General features: G+C 41.7%; 1 protein-coding gene across 6 annotated transcripts in view; it reads left to right on the plus strand.

The window, feature by feature from the left end:
• AGBL2 (AGBL carboxypeptidase 2) overlaps positions 1–20,445 on the plus strand; it is a 44,790-nt gene that overhangs the window by 4,595 nt on the left and 19,750 nt on the right. For 5 of the 6 annotated variants that reach the window (XM_055315181.1, XM_055315180.1, XM_055315183.1 and 2 more), the window contains exons 5-10: positions 3,410–3,463; positions 4,216–4,398; positions 9,358–9,465; positions 14,155–14,308; positions 17,025–17,807; positions 19,895–20,051. In XM_055315181.1, the coding sequence (XP_055171156.1) occupies positions 3,410–3,463; positions 4,216–4,398; positions 9,358–9,465; positions 14,155–14,308; positions 17,025–17,807; positions 19,895–20,051 (1,439 nt within the window). The remainder of the gene's footprint in view (positions 1–3,409; positions 3,464–4,215; positions 4,399–9,357; positions 9,466–14,154; positions 14,309–17,024; positions 17,808–19,894; positions 20,052–20,445) is intronic. The other variant, XM_055315184.1, reaches the window with a different exon arrangement.

The raw sequence follows: 20,445 nt of genomic DNA on the forward strand, positions 1-20,445 counted from the left end.
CTTCACTTTTCTTTTCCCCACATCCTCCCTGATTCCAGTTGGACTTACCATAATTTCTAACTATTCAAACAGCCTCAGTTACTAGTCTCTTGAATTCCTCTCTTATTTCATACTAATTTCTTTCAATCCATTTCCCACATAGCATTCTTTTTTATTGTGAATCTGATTGTGTCCTTTTTCTAGTTAAGACCTTTTATTTATTTTTATTTTTTTAAAGATTTATTCATTCATTCATTCATTCATTCATTCATTCATGAGAGACACAGAAAGAGAGAGAGAGGCAGAGACACAGGCAGAGGGAGAAGCAGACTCCCTGCAGGGAGCCCGCTGTGGGACTCGATCCCGGGTCTCCAGGATCACACCCTGGGCTGAAGGCGGCGCTAAACCGCTAAGCCACTGAGGCTGCCCTAGTTAAGACCTTTAAAAAAAAAAGATTTTATTTATTTATTTTACAGAGAGAGAACAAGCAGGGGGAGCTGCAGAGGGAGAGGGAGAAGCAGGTTCCCTGCTGAGCAGAGAGCCCAACTCCGATCTCGATGCCAGGACCCTGGGATCATGACCTGAGCCAAAGGCAGACAATTAACCAACTGAGCCACCCAGGCACTCCTAGTTAAAACCTTTGGACCACACAAAAGCCAAAAGCTATAAAATACCATTAATAAAGTAGAATAACAGGGACACCTGGGTGGCTCAGCGGTTGGGCATCTGCCTTTGGCTCAAGGCGTGATCCTGGAGTTCCAGGATCGAGTCCCACATCGGGCTCCCTGCAGGGAGCCAGCTTCTCCCTCTGCCTGTGTCTCTGCCTCTCTCTCTGTCTCTCATGAATGGAAAAATAAAATCTTTATAAAAAATGAATAAACAATAACAAACTGAAAAGAGTTTGTGACAAATATGTCAGAGGACTACTTTATTTAACATAGTAGCTCTTACAAATCAATATGTAGAAGATGACCAAATTAAAAAAAAAATGGGCAAAAGACATGATCAAGCCTTTCATAAAAATAAATAGGGTGCTGGGTGGCTCAGTCAGTTGGGTGTCAGACTCTTGGTTTCCGTGCAGATCATAATCTCATGGGTTGTGGGATTGAGCTCCAAATCAGGATCCATGCTGGGTGGAGAGTCTGCTTGAGATTCACTTGCTCTATCTCCTCCTGTGTGTGCATGCTTATGCTCTCTCTCAAAAAAATAAATAAATCTCTAAAAAACCACACACTTATGAAAAAGATGCTCTTTTAACCACACTTAAGCTTATGAAAAGATGCTCAATTTAACTTCTAATTAAAGATACAAATCAAAATGTCAAGGTACCATTTTTTTTAATTAGTGGGATTTGTGCAAAAAAAAATTTTTTTTTTAATTTTTTTTTTAAATTACATCTAGTATATAGGTCAGAGTGTGGGGAAACACTCCTACACTGCTGTTAGGGCTGTGCATAGGTAGATTATTTTAGAAAGGCAATTTGGCAATATCTGGGAAGTTTAATATAGCACATAACCCTTGATGCAGTAATCCCATTTTCAAAGAGATGTTTGCTCACACCTCAATGCCTTGAAATCTTGTGTCCCAAAGTTCCTGGCAGGGAGTAGAAGGGCTGTGGTTGAGCAAAGGAGATTCATCTGGATGGGATGGCTTACAGCTTGCCCCTCTTCTGTTTCCTTCTGCCCCATTAATAACTCAACATTAATAAGAAACATTTGAAAAAAAAAAAACATTTGGCAGTGTCAGTATCATAAAAACCATGAAATTAAAAACCAGCTAGTAGGGATGCCTGGGTGGCTCAGTGGTTTGGCACCTACCTTCGTCCCAGGGCGTGATCCTGGAGTCCCGGGATCGAGTCCCACATCAGGCTCCCTGCATGGAACCTGCTTCTCCCTCTGCCTGTGCCTCTGCCTCTCTCTTTTTGTGTCTCTCATGAATAAATAAATAAAATCTTAAAAAATAATAAAAAATAAAAGTCAGTTGGTAGAGGTAACAACGTGAATGAGTTTTATTATTTTTTTAAGTCTTTTTAAGAGTTATTTATTTATTTATTCATGAGAGACACACAGAGAGAGGTAGAGACACAGGCAGAGAAAGAAACAGACTCCATGCAGGGAGCCCGATGTGGGACTCAATCCCAGGACCCCGGGATCATGAGCTGAGCCAAAGGCAGATGTTTAACCTCTGACATACCCAGGCATCCCTAGTGAATGAGTTTTAGAATATATTAATAATAGGACTTCTTTTTTCCTGTTTTGATAATTTGCATGAAGAAGACATTTTTTTCATCCATCTTTGTAGCAAAGCATTTTATTTATTTATTTATTTTTATTTTATTTTATTTTTTTGCAACACATCTTTTTTTTTTTAAGATTTATTTATTTTGGAGAGGGAGAGAGAGAGAGCATGAGCAGGAGAGGCAGAGGGAGTGGGAGAGAGAGAGAAAATCTCAAGCCGACTCCCCGCTGATCATGGAGCCTGATCCCACAATCCTGAGATCATGACCTGAGCCAAAATCAAGGGTCAGACATCTAACTGACTGAGCCACCCAGGCATACTACCAGTTTGCCTTCTTGCCAGGCAGGTTCTGAGAGTACCTGTTTACTTACACTTGTGCCAGGATGAATGTAAAAACACATAAATGTTTTTCATGTCTGTTAGGTAAACATATCTCCTTGTCATACTGGTTTACATTTCTTCATGAGTGAGATTGAGCAGCTTTAGCATCTTTTCAAATGTTCATTGCCCTCCCCCACCACCATCAAACTAAGGAAAAGATTAAGAGATGGAAAAAATGAGGCCCTAAAATTTAAAAAAAATTTTTTTTTTTAAAGAAGGAAAAGAGGGGTGCCTGGGTGGCTTAGTTTGATAAGCCTCCAACTCTTGATTTCAGCTTAGGTCATGATCTCAAGGTTGTGAGATCGAGCCCTGAGTTGGCCTCAGCCCTCAGCATGGAGTCTGGTTGTCCCTTTCCCCCTGCTCCTTTCCAGGTTCACACATTCTCTCTAAAATAAATAAATAGGGCAGCCTGGGTGGCTCAGTGGTTTAGCGCCACCTTCAGCCCGGGGCCTGATCCTGGAGACCAGGGATGGGGTCCCACTTTGGGCTCCCTGCATGGAGCCTGTTTCTCCCTCTGCCTGTGTCTCTGCCTCTCTCTCTCTATCTCTCACGAATAAATAAATAAAATCTTAATAAATAAATAAATAAATAAATAAATAAATAAATAAATAAATAAATAAAGTCTTTTTAAAAAAAGGAAGGAAAGAAAGAAAAGAAAGGAAGAATAAAAAATGGAGACCTAACTGGTAGTTGAGGGGTGGTAGAAAGGGACAGGGAAACAGAGTGGCGGCGGGGGGGAGGGGGTGTGGAGGGGGGGGAAGCAAGTCACAGATCCCTAGGACAAACCAGGCCTCCTCCTTCCTCTTTCTAGGGCCCACCTGTGTATCTTCAGCGGCGCACAGACAGATAGAAGCTGTGAGCAGAGGTATTCCATATCCTTCCAGACCTGAAAACTCAACCTGCTTTACGATGTCTTCACTCGCTGCTCTCCCTGCCAGATATGGCACTCACCATGCCAGGGACCTTTGACCTTTCCTCGCTGCTCTCCCTGCCAGATATGGCACTCACCATGCCAGGGACCTTTGACCTTTCCTCTCCCTTCTTTCCTTCCTTTTCCTTCTTCCCCTCATTTTCCTTGTTCTCTACCCTGGAAGCCTCTTTTCCTCCCTTTTCTCTCATCCTGTTTCCCAAGAGTTCATCTCTCTCCTGCCTGCTCGTTCCTCTGCCCTCCCCTAGGCCCCCATGTCATTCATCTCTCTGTCCTCCCAACCACTGTATTTTGAACTTGAAAGTTAATTTATAGAGTGTTTAACCCTAATTAATAGAGTCCTAGCTACTTTTCTCTACAATGCTAATGGGTGAAATGAAAGTTTCCTGTTTTGCCTCTCTCTAAACAAAAATAATATGACATAATTTGATTTAAAAAAACAAAAAATTTCTCCAAGCTTTACATTTAAATATTTAATAGACTGCACAGAATGTGTATGTAACTTTGGCAATTTTGATGCTGTTATCCTGGCCGAAATCTAATTTTTGAAGGAGATGCATGTCGTAGGATTGTGCACCTCTGCTCCTAATTCTAATACAGTGCTTCAAGTCACTTAGTTGTCACAGTCGAGCAGTAATGTCCCCGGAGAGGAAAAGAAAGCTGCTCACTCATTCCCTTTCCCTCCGCAGATCCCCTTATGCTTAGTTCACCTCTTAAGAGCAGACAACTTCTTCATGATGAATTTGGTGAAGTAAACCCATGTCTTCGAGAACCCCGAGATCTCTTTGCCTTCTTCCCTAGCAGTGGGCCACTGCAGGCACCAAGGTGGCCAATAGAATGTGAAGTCATCAAGGAAAACCTTCATCATATCGGTAATGTGACTTATGTGTCGCAGCCCTGCTGTTCTGACAGAGACACTTTTATGAGAATCTATTAAGTCCAGCATAAGTACAAGGCAGGATAGATTCAACATCTGTTAACTCATCTGGAAATGATTGAGCTATGGGAAGCTGGTACACACTGGTCAAAGTAAAAAGTTATACTAGTGTGTAAACATAGATGCTTCTGAGGTTGTTGGAATGGAGGATCTCTTTCTAAAAGCCAAAATATATCGATACTTAAATCAGTTTTCTAGTATTCCTGTCTCGGTATGAATATGCTTGGTTGAGTTTTATGAGTTGTATTTGTGCCAACTTTGGTATAACTAATGAACTATATATACTAGAACATAGTTTTTATTGTTTTTAATTGTATTTTGAGTTTGTTGGTTTTTTTTAAGATTTTATTTATTTATTCATGAGAGACATACAGAGGGAGGCAGAGACATAAGCAGAGGGAGAAGCAGGCTCCATGCAGGAAGCCTCATGTGGGACTTGATCAGGACTCCAGGATCATGGGATCACACCCTGAGTCATAGGCAAGTGCCAAACTGCTGAGCCCCCCAGGCATCCCTTGTTGGAGTCTTTTTATGGAAATGGTGGAGACTATTTTTGTGAGATCACTAGTTATATCTTTGAGCTGTTAGTGGTACAGATACAGCCTTTAGTCTTAGTTACGTGAGGCCTTTCAGAAGTGGGTTGCATTAAAAAGTGGGCCCTTTTCTAATGGCTGGAACTCTTCTATCAGGCATTGTATCTGTCTTAGACTGCTAGGTAAACCTGGATGTTTCTTACTTTCACACTTCCCCCTGACAGTTTCCACTCAATATGTATTTATTAAGCATCTACCATATGGAAAGTATAGTACTTGGTGTTATGGACATAAGGATGAACCAGGTGAAGACACCCAAATTTTGCCTACTGGTAGCATTGTTGAAGATATAACCAGGCAATTGCATAGAGTTTAGTCCCTCTGGGAACACTTAACCTGAGCCTGGAAAAATAGGGAGGGTTTCCCAGAGGAGTTGACATGGTAAGCTGAGAGCTGATGATAAGTTACAAGTGATCCAACTGAGAGGGTCAAAAAAAAGGATTTTAGTTAGAGGACATAGAAAAAGAGCATGGCATATCTGGACAACCATGGAGCACTGAGCCTGAAAGACAAGAGTTAAAGCTAAAAATACAGGGATGTGCTCAGTGTAACTGGGCACAGAACTGTTCTTAAGGTGTTTGGAAATGTGGGGAAGAGGTGGCATTTTGCATTAGCACAATAGCTTAGAAGTCCTAAGATCATCTGTTCCTGCCCTGTTCAATCTTTATTTTTTTTTTTAAAGAGAGAATCTTTTTTTAAAAAATATTTTATTTATTTATTCATAAAGACACAGAGAGAGAGAGAGGCAGAGACACAGGCAGAGGGAGAAGCAGGCTCCATGCAGAGAGCCCGACGTGGGACTCAGTCCAGGGTCTCCAGGATCACGCCCTGTTCAATTTTTAGATAAAAGTTCCAGTTTGATCTGGATGAACAATAGAATTTTACTATTATTTTGCTGTATCAAATAGGCAAAATTCCTGTGAGGTTTTTGGACTCAGTTCCAAAAGATGAAAAAAATGGGAAACTAGAATTTAATAACCACGTTATTGCAGTGATAATCGACCAAAGCTCGATATATCTCTTTGTCTCTCTCTCTCTCCTTTTAAAGTAAGCTCTAGGCCCAACATTGGGCTTGAACTCACCACTCCAAGATCAAGAGTTGCATTCTCTACTGACTGAGCCAGTCAGGTGCCCTAGTACTAGATTATTTATTTATTTATTTATTTATTTATTTATTTATTTTATTATTTATTTATATATTTATTTATCTATTTATCTAACTATTTATTTATAAAGATTTTATTTATTTATTCATGAGAGACAGAGAGAGGCAGAGACACAGGCAGAGAGAGAAGCAGGCTGCATGCAGGGAGCCTGATGTAGGACTTGATCCCAGGACTCTCGGATCACACCCTGGGGTAAAGGCAGGCGCCAAACCGCTGAGCCACCCAGGGATCCCCATACTAGATCTTTTAAAAAGCATTAAAAAAAAAATAAAAAAAAATAAAAAGCATTTTTTTTTTAATTTCAAGGAAATTTGTTTTATTTTATTTTATTTTATTTTATTTTAATTTCAAGGAAATTTAATAACAAACACCTTATGGTTTAAACCAAATTGACAGCCTCATCACTCCCTATCACCTTAAAAATAAGAAATTAGCATTGTTTTTTACTGAGTTGTGTCATTATTGTTTTTTCTTTATTTTTTTTAAGTTCAGTCAATCAAAAGATAATATTAGAAGCAGTAAAGAACAGCAATTTTAAGCACAGATTTTGGAGTAATTCCAATAAGGTTCTGGGCCCAGATCTACCACTTACTTGAGCCATATTACCTTGAGCTAGTTTTTTTTTTTTTTTTTAATTCAAGTTTATTTAAACTGAAAAAATGGGTGTCTAAGTGGCTCAGTTGGCTGAGTATATGACTCTTGATCGTGGCTCAGGTCATGATCTCAAGGTTGAGAGGTTGATCCCCACATCAGGCTCTGTGCTCAAAGAGGAGTCTGTTTGAGATTATCCCTCCCTCTCCCCCTACCCCTCTAAAATAATAAATAAACAAATCTTTATTTTTTTAAAAGATTTTATTGATTTATTCATGAGAGACACAGAGAGAGGCAGAGACATAGACAGAGGGAGAAGCAGGCTCTGTGTGGGGAGCCTGATGTGGGACACTCGATCCCAGGACCCCAGGATCATGCCCTGAGCCAAAGGCAGATGCTCAACCACTGAGCCACCCAAGCGTGCCTGGTAGTTCAATTTTTAATCTTTGGAGGAACCTCCATACTATTTTTCATAGTGGCTGCACTAATTTACATTTCCACCAACACAAAGGGTTCCCTTTTCTCCACATCCTCAGCTAAAATTATTATTTCTAGTCTTTGGGGAGGAGTATAATTTTTTAATAGATTTCTTTGTTTGTTTAGTTTCTTTTTTAAATTTTATTTTATTTAAATCCAATTAATTAACATATAGTAGACTTTAGTGATTCATCACTTGCATATAACACCCAGTGTTCATTACATCATATGCCCTCCTTAATGCTCATCACCCAGTTACCCATCCCCCCCCACTTCCCCTCCAGCAACTCCTAGTCTTTTTGATTATAAGCCTTTCTAACTGGTATGAGGTGATTCTTATTGTAGTTTTGATTTGCATTTCCTTGATGATTAATGATGTAGAGCATCTTTTCATGTACCTGTTGGCCATCCATATGGCTTTTTTTTAAATTTAGATCTTCTGAATAGATATTTTGTTTGCTATGAAATTGTATGAATTCTTTTTTTTTAAGATTTTATTTATTTATTCATGAGAATATACAGAGAGGAGAGAGAAAGGCAGAGACACAAGCAGAGGGAGAAACAGGCTCCATGCAGGGAACCTGACATGGGACTCAATCCCGGGTCTCCGGGATCACGCTCTGGGCTGAAGGCGGCGCTAAACCGCTGAGCCATCCAGGCTGCCCAGTGAATTCTTTATATATTTTGAATACTAACCCCTTATCAGATACTTGACTTGCACATATTTTTTCCCAGTTAATGGTTGCCTTTTCATTTTTTTTATGGTTTTCTTTGCTGCAAAGAAGCTTTTTAGTTTGATGTAGCCCCACTTGTTTATTTTTGCTCTTGTGTCTTGTGCTTTTGGTGTCAGATTAAAAAAAAAAATCATTGCCAAGACCAATATCAAGGAGCTTAATGCTGCCTGTGGTTTCCTCTATGAGTTTTATGATTTCAGATCTACATTCAAATCTTTAATATATTTTTTTAAGATTTTATTTATTTATTTGAGAGAGAGCACATGCACAAGTGCACAAGCGGTACAGAGGGAGAAGCGGGCTGCCCTTCGATCAGGGAGCCTGATGTGGGGCTTGATCCCAGGACTCTGGGAACATGACCTGAGCTGAAGGCAGCCACTTAACCAACTAAGCTACCCAGGCGCCCCCTTTGATCCATTTTGAGTTTATTTTATTTTATCTATTAGAGAGAGAGAGAGAGAGAGCATAAGCAGGGGGAGTGGCAGACAGAGGGAGAGGGAAAAGCAGCCTCCCCATGGCAGGGAGCTCAATGCAGGGCTCCATCAGGGCCTGAGCCAAAGGCAGACACTCAACTGCTGAGCCACCCAGGCGTTCTATATATTCCTGACTTTAAAAAGAAGCTTGGCACACCTGGCTGGCTCAGTCTGTGAAGTATGTGACTTTTGATCTTGGGGTTGTGAGTACAAGGCCCATGTTGGGTGTAGAGATTACTTAAAAATACAATCTAAGGGGATTCCTGGGTGGCTCAGTGGTTTAGTGCCTGCCTTTGGCCCAGGACATGATCCTCGAGTCCCAGGATCGAGTCCCGCGTTGGGCTCCCTGCATGGAGCCTGCTTCTCCCTCTGCCTGTCTCTTCCTCTCTCTGTGTGTCTGTCATGAATAAATAAATAAAATCTTAAAAAAAAAATAAAGTTTATACTTCTGTTGTATATGCTTTTTGTTAAAAATCTCTTCATAGGGATCCCTGGGTGGCGCAGCGGTTTGGCGCCTGCCTTTGGCTCAGGGCGCGATCCTGAAGACCCGGGATTGAATCCCACATCGGGCTCCCAGTGCATGGAGCCTGCTTCTCCCTGGCCTGTGTCTCTGCCTCTCTCTCTGTCTCTCTCTCTGATGACTATCATAAATAAATAAATTAAAAAAAAAAGATCTCTTCATAGTCTTTATGGAAAGAAGCAAGACAGTTAATTTACAAACAAATTAGAAACATAGGGTGAAAATTTGGTTTGATTCAACTAAACTAATCACTTGGATAATAATTATGATAATCATATATTACTTTTAGATAAAACTTTATTTATTTTGTGGGTTTTTTTTTTTTAATGTTTTCTTTCAGAGTGGGTTCCACCTCAACCAGAATATTTCTATCAACCTACAGGAAATGAAAAGTTGCCAGAAATTGTGGGAGAAGAAAAAGGCACAGTTGTCTATCAATTAGATTCAGGTATTGTTATTAAGTTGATGATTAATCATGACAGAGTTATAATGAATATATTTTGTATAATAACAATGGTCTTTAAAAATCTATAGTTTTAAAAAAATAAAAAATAAAATAAATAAAATAAAAATCTGTAGTTTAGTGATAAATAAATAGTCTTTCCAGACCAACCTGAACAGGGAGCCCTGAAAGTCATGGCCAATCAGCTTTAAAATTTCATTTGTATTTTAAAATGACAGTACCAGGCAGCCCCAGTGGCGCAGAGGTTTAGCGCCGCCTGCAGCTCACGGTGTGATCCTGGAGACCTGGGATCGAGTTCCGTGTCGGGTTCCCTGCATGGAGCCTGCTTCTCCCTCTGCCTGTGTCTCTGTCTCTCTCTCTCTCTCTCTCTCTGTGTCTCTAATGAATAAATAAATAAAATCTTTTAAAAAAATAAAATAAAATAAAAAATAAAATGACAGTACCTTTTTCTAATAATTCTAAGCCCATTTTAGAGCTTCTTCTGTGGGGCAACCCCGGTGGTGCAGCGGTTTAGCGCCGCCTGCAGCCCAGGGCATGATCCTGGAGACCCTGGATCGAGTCCCATGTTGGGCTCTCTGCATGGAGCCTGCTTCTTCCTCTGCCTGTGTCTCTGCCTTTCTCTCTCTCTCTGTCTCTATGAATAACTAAATAAAATATTTTAAAAAAAAAGAGCTTCCGTGTCATTCCCCTTCTTAAAAATCAGATTATTGGTTTTCGGGGGACTTGCTCTTCTTTTCTCCATCTTTCTATTCATTAATGAGTACTTTGTAGTATATGCATATGACTATCATTTACTATGTGGTTTAAGTAAATTCCATTAATTTGCAGACTTCCTACAGTAAAATCCGTGTCTTTTTTTTTTAAAGATTTATTTATTTATTCATGAGAGACACAGAGAGAGAGGCAAAGACATAGGCAGAGGGAGAAGCAGGCTTCCTGCAGGGAGCCCGATGTGGGACTCGATCCTAGATCCCATGAGTCAAAGGCAGATGCTCAATCATTAAGCCACCAGTCATCCCAGAATCCACGTCTTTTAAAAAAATGTGCAGAACACTGTACCCAACAAAAATAGCAAAATACGTATTTGTTTCAAAAGCACATGGTACATTCCCCCAGTATACACTATATGTCGGTTGTTAAGAAAGTCTTGAAATCATACAAAATATATTTTCTTACCACAACAAAATTGAATTAGAAATTAGAGCCTAAAAAAAACAAAAACAAAAACAAAAAACAAAGAAATCAGAGCCTAGGTGGCTCAGTCAGTTGAGCATCTGACTCTTGGCATCAGTTCAGGTCTTGATCTCAAGGTTGTGGCTTTAAGCCCAAGTCATGGAGCCTATTTAGTATTAAGAATTTTTAAAAATCAACAACAGAATGAAATCTGGGAAATATACAAATATGTGGAAATTGAATAGGACATTTCTAAGTAACCCATAAGTTAAAAAAAACATAAGAAGAGTTAGGGGATCCCTGGGTGGCGCAGCGGTTTGGCGCCTGCCTTTGGCCCAGGGCGCAATCCTGGAGACCCGGGATCGAATCCCACATCGGGCTCCCGGTGCATGGAGCCTGCTTCTCCCTCTGCCTATGTCTCTGCCTCTCTTTCTTTCTCTGTGACTATCATAAATAAATAAAATAAAAAAAATAAAAAAAAGAAGAGTTAAATGTTTTCAACTGAGTAAAGATAAAACAGCATATCAAACTTTATGAGATGCAGGTAAAGCATTGCAGGGTAAATATATGGCTTTAAATGCCTGTATTTGAAAGGAAGAAAGATCTCGAATCAATTACCTAAGGTTTCATATTAACGAATTAGAAAAATAAGCACAAACTAAGTCCAAAGAAACCAGATAGAAGGGCATAATAAAGATAAGAATGGAAATCAATGAAACAAAAAACGGGGGATGCCTGGGTGGCTCAGCAGTTTAGCACCTGCCTTCAGCCGAGGGCATGATCCTGGAGTCCCGGGATCGAGTCCCACATCGGGCTCCCTGCATGGAGCCTGCTTCTCCCTCTGCCTGTGTCTCTGCCTCTCTCTCTCTCTGTCTTATGAATAAATAAATAAAATCTTAAAAAAAAAAAAAGAAATAGAAAACAGGAAAATAATCTGAAAATCAAACCAAAAGTTGGTTGTTTGGAAACATCAACAAAATTGACAAAACTTTAGCTAGATCAACCATGAAAAAAGAAGAAGAGACACAAATTATCAAAATCAGAACTGAGGGGACAGAAATATCAAATCACAGTAAGATAGCTACAATAAAAATAGACAATAACAAGCGATGATGGGTAAGATGTAGAGCCAGTGGTCATAGTAATATTTAAGGCAGAAAGGGGATAAGGGCGCCTGGCTGGTTCAGTCAGAGCATGCTAGAGCATGTGGTTCTTGATCTTGGGGTCATGAGTTCAAGGTCCCCATGGAAGTTGGAGAATAGAGTTTACTTAAAAAAAAAAAAAAAAAAAAAAAAGAGGGCAGCCCAGGTGGCTCAGCGATTTAGCACCTGCCTTCAGCCCAGGGCATGATCCTGGAGTCCCAGGATCGAGTCCCATGTCGGGCTCCCTGCATGGAGCCTGCTTCTCCCTCTGCCTGTGTCTCTGCCTCTCTCTCTCTCTCTCTCTCTCTCTCTCTCTCTCTTCCCTGTGTATTCTCATGAATAAATAAAATCTTAAAAAAAAAAGAAGAAAGACGGAAAGGAAATATAATGTTCAAGAGTAATGAGCCAGGAAATAATAGGAACCTTCCCAAGGAAGAAGTAGTTTTGAATTAATAATGTCAGGATGGGGGCACCTGAGGGCACCTGAGTGGCTCAGTTGGTTGGGCACCTTCCTTTAGATTAGGTCATGATCCCAGAGTCCTGGGATCAAGCCCTGAGATGGACTCCCTGCTCAGTGAGGGGCCTGCTTCTGCCTCTCCCTCTTCCTGCAGCTCCCCCTACTTGTGCTCTCATGTTCTCTCTCTCTCTGTGTCACATGAAGTCTTTAAACAAAAAATAAAATCAGTCTCACTGAATTTGTCTGAAAAATTGCTACCCCAGGGGCAGCTGGCTGACTTTTCAGTGGAGTAAATGACTCTTAATCTTAGAGTTGTAAGTTTAGGTGTAGAGATTACCTAAAATCTTTTTAAAAATTGCAGGGGCACCTGAGTGACTCAGTCAGTTGAGTATCCAACTCTTGGTTTTTGCTCAGGTCGTGATTTTAGGGTCATGGGATTGAGCCCCGAGTGGAGCTCTGTGCTCAGCAGGGAGTCTGCTTATAAAGATTCTGTCTGTCTCACCCACACATTCTTCCTCTTCCCACCCCCCAAATAAATAAATAAACAAAAATTTTTAAAGATTTCATTTATTCATTTGAGAGAGAGAGAGCATGAACAGGGGAGAAGAGACAGAGGGAGAGGGAGAAGCCTACTCCCTGCTGAACAGGGAGCCTGATGCAGAGCTGGATCCTAGAACCCTAGGATCATGACCTGAGCCAAAGGCAGACACTCAACTGACTGAGCCACCCAGGCACCCCAAGATATTTATTTAAACCAAAATATTTTTTTTAGGTTTAATTAATTAATTTGTTTGTTTGTTTGACAGAGAGAGATAAAGTACAAGCAGTGGGAACAGCAGAGGGAGAGGGAGAAGTAGATTACACATGAGCCAGGAGCCTGATGCAGGCTTGATCCAGGACCCTGGGATCATGACCTGAGCTGAAGGCAGATGCTTAACCACTGAGCTACTCAGATACCCCTAAAATATTTTTTTAAAGTCACAACCCACCAAAGAGATAGAGTGATTGTTATCTAAATTTTGTTAAAATAAATTTTATAATTATTTTTTAGTATCAGTTTATTTTATTTTTTTAAAGATTTTATTTATTTATTCATGAGAAACACAGAGAGAGAGAGAGAGAGAGAGAGGCAAAGACACAGGCAGAGGAGAAGCAGGCTCCATGCAGGGATCCTGACGCGGGACTCGATCCTGGGACTCCAGGATCACACACTGGGCTGAAGGCAGGTGCTAAACCACTGAGCCACTGGGCTGCCCTTAGCATTATTTTATTTTATTTATTTTATTTTATATTTTATTTATTTATTTATTTATTTTATTTTATTTTTTCTTAGCATTAAAGATAAAATTTTAATCCTAACCTTTTCTTTTCTCTAATTACTACGATATTTTTGTTCCCTTCTTAATTTAGCCATGCCAATTCTTTTTGAACTTCTAATTTTTTTTTTATATTTAAATCTGGAAGGATATTCCAAAAAAAATTACATAGAGTATACTTTATTTTCTTTTTTTTTCTCCTTTACCTTTTTTTAAATTAATAAATAGGTGCCTTTTTTTTTTTTTTTTTAGAATTAAAATTGTAAACTTTTTCAGATGCTGTATGTGGAATATCATCTGTCAACCTGCTTTTAAATTAGGGCTTAATTGGGTACAAACAGTATCTGATGCCAGGGGCACAGCCACACAGCAAAAGGCAGCCACACAGTCTCTACACCACCGTAAAGGTCCTCAAAGAAATCTGATGTTTCAAATGAAAAATCTCAGCAAGGATGGTTGAAAATCTGAATATTCATTATTCTTGACCTCGAATGGCATTGAATACACAATGGAACTCAGTAAATACTGGTTGGATGAATGGAGTCTAAGTGGAACCTACCCTAAATATAGTGTGTCTCATCCACAGTGCCCACCGAGGGTTCCTATTTCACCAGTTCCAGAGTGGGAGGCAAACGAGGGATTATCAGGGAGCCGGCTGTCACGCTGCAGGGACCCGAGGATAATACTCTCCTGTTTGAGTCACGGTTTGAGAGCGGGAATCTGCAAAAAGCTGTCAGAGTGTGAGTAACAGGAATTTCCCAAAGGGGCAATACCTGGAGTGACTGACACATTCTCTAGGAGTCATATTAGGAGTCAGGAGTGTTTTCAAGAAAAAGAGAGGTGGTGAGAAAAGGTCATGGGGATCAAGAATGGAATAATTGTGACTCATTCTCCCCCAGAGCACAGATTTATCTACATTGTTTTTTCTGCTTGTGAAAGAAATTAGTGCTCATTTACAATTTGTATTAATAAGTGTACCTGGCTGACTCAGTCAGTAGAGCGCCCAACTCTTGATCTCAGAGCCATGAGTTCAAGCCCCACTTGTAGGTAGCAATTACTGAAATAAATGAAATCCTTAAAAAGTTTTTTGTATTAACAAAAATGCATAACATTAAAACTATGAAGTCTTATAATCATACCTCCCCAGATTCAGCAACTGTTAATAGTTCAGTATATATGCAGTAATTTTCCCCCTTTTTCTGTGTATGTAACAAACAGAAGTTATTCATTTTTTAAAATAAGATAATGGTATGCATACTGTTTTACAAATTGCTTTTTGCTGGGATAGCTCAAGTGGCTCAGCAGTTTAGCGCCGCCTTCAGCCCAGGGCGTAATCCTGGAGACCCGGGATCGAGTCCCATGTCTGGCTCCCTGCATGGAGCCTGCTTCTCCCTCTGCCTGTGTCTCTGCCTCTCTCTCTCTCCTCTCTGTGTTTCTCATGAATAAATAAATAAAATCTTTAAAAAAATTGCTTTTTTGCCAATTGATAAATTTTACTTTTAAGGATTTTTATTTATTTGAGAGAGAGAGAGAGAGCACAGGCAGAGGGGCGGGGCAGGGGGTAGAGGGAGAGGAAGAAGCAGACTCCTCACTGAGCAAGGAGCCCAATGCAGGACTGGATCCCAGGACCCTGGGATCACGACCTGAGCTGAAGGCAGATGTTCAACCGACTGGGCCACCCAAGCGCCCACCAATTAATAAATTTTAGATGTTTTCCTATAGTAGTACCACAGGTTTATGTCCTTATTTTTAACAATTCATATTATTCTATTTTATGGGTATTCCATATCTTATTTACCTTGCCTTCACTGATAGAAAATTAAGGTGTTTACTATTTTTTGTTTAAATTAATAGAATTAACATTCTTAGGCATTTATATTTTTATCATTTATTTATTAAGATTTTTATTTATTTATTCATGAGAGACACACAGAGAGACAGAGAGAGGCAGAGACCCAGGCAGAGGGAGAAGCAGGCTCCATGCAGGGAGCCTGACGCGGGACTCGATCCTGGGTCTCCAGCATCAGGCCCTGGGCTGAAGGCAGTGCTAAACTGCTGAGCCACCCAGGCTGCCCGCATTTATATTTTTAAATATTTGTGGTTTTACAGGATAAATTTTAGAAATAAATTTGGTAGGTCAAAGGGTTTGAATACTTTAAGTATCACTATTTTTTCCTAAACTGCCCTTGAACATGATTCCAGTTCCTGTCACTAGTGTGTGAGAGTGACTGTGCCCCAAGCTGGAATATTCATGAGTTGGAGGGAAAATAACAGCCTACTGTAATTTGCATTTCTTTATTTCTTTAAAGACCTTATTTTTTTTAATTTTTATTTATTTATTTATGATAGTCACAGAGAAAGAGAGGGGCAGAGACACAGGCAGAGGGAGAAGCAGGCTCCATGCACCGGGAGCCCGATGTGGGATTCGATCCCAGGTCTCCAGGATCGCGCCCTGGGCCAAAGGCAGGCGCCAAACCGCTGCGCCACCCAGGGATCCCCTAAAGACCTTATTTATGTATCTGAGAGAGAGAAAAAGAGAGAGCAGGCATGCACAAGCAGGAGGGAGGAGCAGGCTCCCCACTTAGCAGGGACCCGGATGCAGGATTCACTCCTAGGCCCCTGGGATCTGAGCTGAAGGTAGCCACTTATACCCAACTGAGCAACCCAGGCACCTCTGTAATTTGCAATTCTTGACTTAAGCTTGTGGGTGAGCATCTTTTCAGGATTTGGCATCTGTATTTCCTCTTCTGCACACTCATCCTTCTACTTTTCAATAAGGTGAATGCATTCCAGAAGTGCCCCCTCAATGATCAAAGGTACAATAACACCAGAGGTGGAGGGGTCTTCTCCACAGTGGTTACCTCCAGGATGTAGCCAATAGCCAACAGAGGGCTCTGGCTTTGCTGCTGTTCAGGGAAATGTACTGAAGTGCTACTGAACACTCCAGAAAGATACTAAGAAGCTCATAGAGCTTCCAAACACCCCAAGTAAACTTTCTTTACCCAAATTTCTTTTTTTTTAATTATAAATTTATTTTTTATTGGTGTTCAATTTGCCAACATATTTACCCACATTTCTACCAGCCTAATAGTGTAAGTTGGGGTACTATGTAAATTAGAAATTTTTTTTTTAATTTTTATTTATTTATGATAGTCACACAGGGAGAGAGAGAGAGGCAGAGACACAGGCAGAGGGAGAAGCAGGCTCCATGCACCGGGAGCCCGACGTGGGATTCGATCCCGGGTCTCCAGGATCGCGCCCTGGGCCAAAGGCAGGCGCCAAACCGCTGCGCCACCCAGGGATCCCCTAAATTAGAAAATTAATAGTTGATGTAGTAGGCTTTCCGGTTGTAATAAGATCTATTTTTGCCAGGGGGAAACAATGCACTTTTTGGATTTGTTTTTTGAGAGAGGGATGTGGGGTTACAGAGATACTCTTCTGTTTTCTCCATTGCAGAGATACCTATGAGTATGAACTCACCTTGCGAACTGACCTCTACACAAACAAACACACTCAGTGGTTTTATTTTCGTGTTCAGAACACTAGAAAAGATACTACCTACCGCTTCACCATTGTCAACTTGCTAAAACCCAAGAGCCTTTATACTGTAGGGATGAAGCCACTCATGTACTCCCAGCTGGATGCCAACACCCACAACGTTGGCTGGAGGCGAGAAGGAAATGAAATCAGGTACTATAAGAACAACACAGATGATGGACAGCAGCCCTTTTACTGTCTCACGTGGACCATTCAGTTTCCACACGACCAGGACACTTGCTTCTTCGCACACTTCTACCCCTATACGTACACTGACTTGCAATGCTACCTGCTGTCAGTGGCGAACAACCCGGTGCAATCTCAGTTCTGCAAGCTTCGAACGTTATGCAGGAGCCTCGCTGGGAACACCGTCTACCTGCTCACCATCACCAACCCATCCCGGACCCCTCGAGAGGCAGCTGCAAAGAAAGCTGTGGTCTTGAGCGCCAGAGTCCACCCTGGAGAAAGTAATGGCTCTTGGATCATGAAAGGCTTTTTGGACTTCATCCTTAGCAACTCCCCAGATGCCCAGCTCCTCAGGGATATCTTTGTCTTCAAAGTAGTTCCTATGTTAAATCCAGATGGAGTGATTGTGGGGAATTACCGGTGTTCGCTGGCCGGAAGGGACCTGAACAGGCATTACAAAACCATTCTGAAGGAGTCTTTCCCTTGCATCTGGTACACCAGGAACATGGTCAAAAGGTGAGCCCCTTTGTCTGTTGATCTTTGAACGCCGGGTGGGAGGGCTCTTCTCATGTAGGACTCCGGGCAGGGCTTGGGAGACCATCTTTACCATTCTGTTTGCAGTTATATGGGTGTGTTCAGTTTCAAATTTTTAAGTCCTGTTTCATCTTTGGGTTAAGGCTGAACATGCAACATTTCAGCCAGAGGCATTTAAGTCAGAGAAGTTCATAGGCCTTCATCATGAAGCATGTATAGTAATAATAATAGTACCTAACAATTAGGCAGTGTTTGTATAGAGGGGGCAGGCAATATTCTCAGTGCTTTACACATGGGACCCATGTAGAGGTTGAGTCTTCACGTTAAACCTCTGACATAGGCACAGTCAGTATCCCCAGTATGTGAGTGGTGAGGAAATTAAGGCCCCAGAAGGTCAAGCAACTTGCCCAGGTCATAGAGCCAAATAGTGGCAGAGTAGATATTTGAACACAGGCTCTCAGGTTCCAGAGTCTGAGTTCTTTTTTTTTTTAAAAGATTTTATTTATTTATTCATGATAGTCACAGAGAGAGAGAGAGAGGCAGAGACACAGGCAGAGGGAGAAGCAGGCTCCATGCAGGGAGCCCGACGTGGGATTCGATCCCGGGTCTCCAGGATCGTGCCCCGGGCCAAAGGCAGGCACTAAACCGCTGCGCCACCCAGGGATCCCAAGAGTCTGAGTTCTTTATTGCCTCTTGTAGTGCCTCTCATAGAGAAAGAGTAGTAAATAAATCAGTTCATATTTTCCAAGCCTGTGTGAAAGCAGTTGAAGGCTATGGTGTAATGGCACCCATCTTACAGGGAATGGAACCACAGCATAGAAGAATCTGTGGGTGCACACCCCCAATAACCAGATCTGTGTGAAAGGGTGGGAGTTGTGTTGGGCTTTCAGGCTAAATGGCTAAGAGCACGTACTTGGGAGTCGGACAGGCCTGGCTTTGAGACCTGGTGTCACTACTGGCTGGTTCTATGACCTTGGAAGTGATTGTACTTCTCTGCGCTTCAGCCTTCCCATCTGTGGAGTAGGGCTAGGCTCATCTGCCCAGGTGTTTAGCTGTGAGGATTAAAGGAGAGGATCTGTGTCACCTGCTCGGCACAGTGCCCTGAACGTTTTATGTGTCGTTACTGTCATCCTCTTCATGCTATCATCATCATTATGGAGAAGGTGACCATGTTTGGAAGACTGAGTAGGTGCCCTGGGTGAGGAGGAGACCAAGGAACTGAGCCTTACAGGAACTGGCCCCAGAAATTCAGGAACCCAGGCTTTCTCTGTTTCTCTTTTTCATTCTGACACTTAACAGCCTTTCTACTTCTGTCCCTCTTTCCCCAGGTCTGCCCCAGGGTGGGCTTTCTTTCAATAGATTTCTTCCACTTCCTTGTCAGCTTACACAAGGCCTACCCACCACCCCCTTCCACGTCAGGACGTTTTCATTTCAAGTACCTCTGGCTGGCAGTGGCGAGGAGTGCTGGTAGCATGTTGCTTGAGGGTGGGGGTATGCAGTGGCTGAGAGTGGAGATAGGGTCCTTTGAAGGGGTTGACATTTATTTTATTTATTTTATTTTTTAAGATTTTATTTATTTATTGATGGTAGTCACACACACACAGAGAGAGAGGCAGAGACACAGGCAGAGGGAGAAGCAGGCTCCATGCACCGGGAGCCCGGCATGGGATTCGATCCCAGGTCTCCAGGATCGTGCCCTGGGCCAAAGGCAGGCGCCAAACCGCTGCGCCACCCAGGGATCCCTGACATTTTTTTTAGAGGGAAGGTAGCAACCACATATTTATTAAGGTAGAAACTATAAAAGGTCCTTGATTAGGGATCCCTGGGTGGCGCAGCGGTTTGGTGCCTGCCTTTGGCCCAGGGCGCGATCCTGGAGACCCGGGATCGATTCCCATGTCGGGCTCCCGGTGCATGGAGCCTGCTTCTCCCTCTGCCTGTGTCTCTGCCTCTCTCTCTCTCTCTGTGTGACTATCATAAATAAATAAAAATTTAAAAAAAAAAAAAAAAGGTCCTTGATTATTTCATGCTTGTGGATGTCCACTGAGTCCTTTGTTTACCCCTCTCAATAGACTTCTGGAAGAAAGGGAGGTTCTCTTGTACTGTGATTTCCATGGCCACAGCCGTAAGAATAATATCTTCTTGTATGGCTGTAAAAACAACGATCGCAAGTACTGGCTTCATGAGCGCGTCTTTCCTTTAATGTTAAGCAAAAACGCACCAGATAAGGTAAGCGCATAAGGTAATTATCCATCCACTGCCTAAGGAAAAATTCACTGCATCCTATATGCCACTTTGCATCTCATTTCAAGGTGAACCTTGAAAACTTGTTGCACAAAAGAAGCCAGACCCAAAAGGCCATATTTTTGTGATTCTATGAAATGTTCAGAAGATGCAAATCTGTAGAGACAGAGAGTCCTTTAGTGGTTGCCTTTGGTGCGGAGGGGGAGGGTGGCATCACTGCTGAGAGATGCTGTGTTTCTTTTGGGAGATAATGAAAATGTCCTAAACTTAGATCGTGGTGATGGCTGCTCAACTCTGTGAATTGTGAAAAGAATGAATTTTATGGTATGTGAATTGTATCTCAATAAAGAGGGGGAGGCAGACGGAGAGAGAATCTTTT

The sequence above is a fragment of the Nyctereutes procyonoides genome, unplaced genomic scaffold, assembly GCF_905146905.1.
Source record: "Nyctereutes procyonoides isolate TBG_1078 unplaced genomic scaffold, NYPRO_anot_genome, whole genome shotgun sequence".
Classification (NCBI taxonomy): domain Eukaryota; kingdom Metazoa; phylum Chordata; class Mammalia; order Carnivora; family Canidae; genus Nyctereutes; species Nyctereutes procyonoides.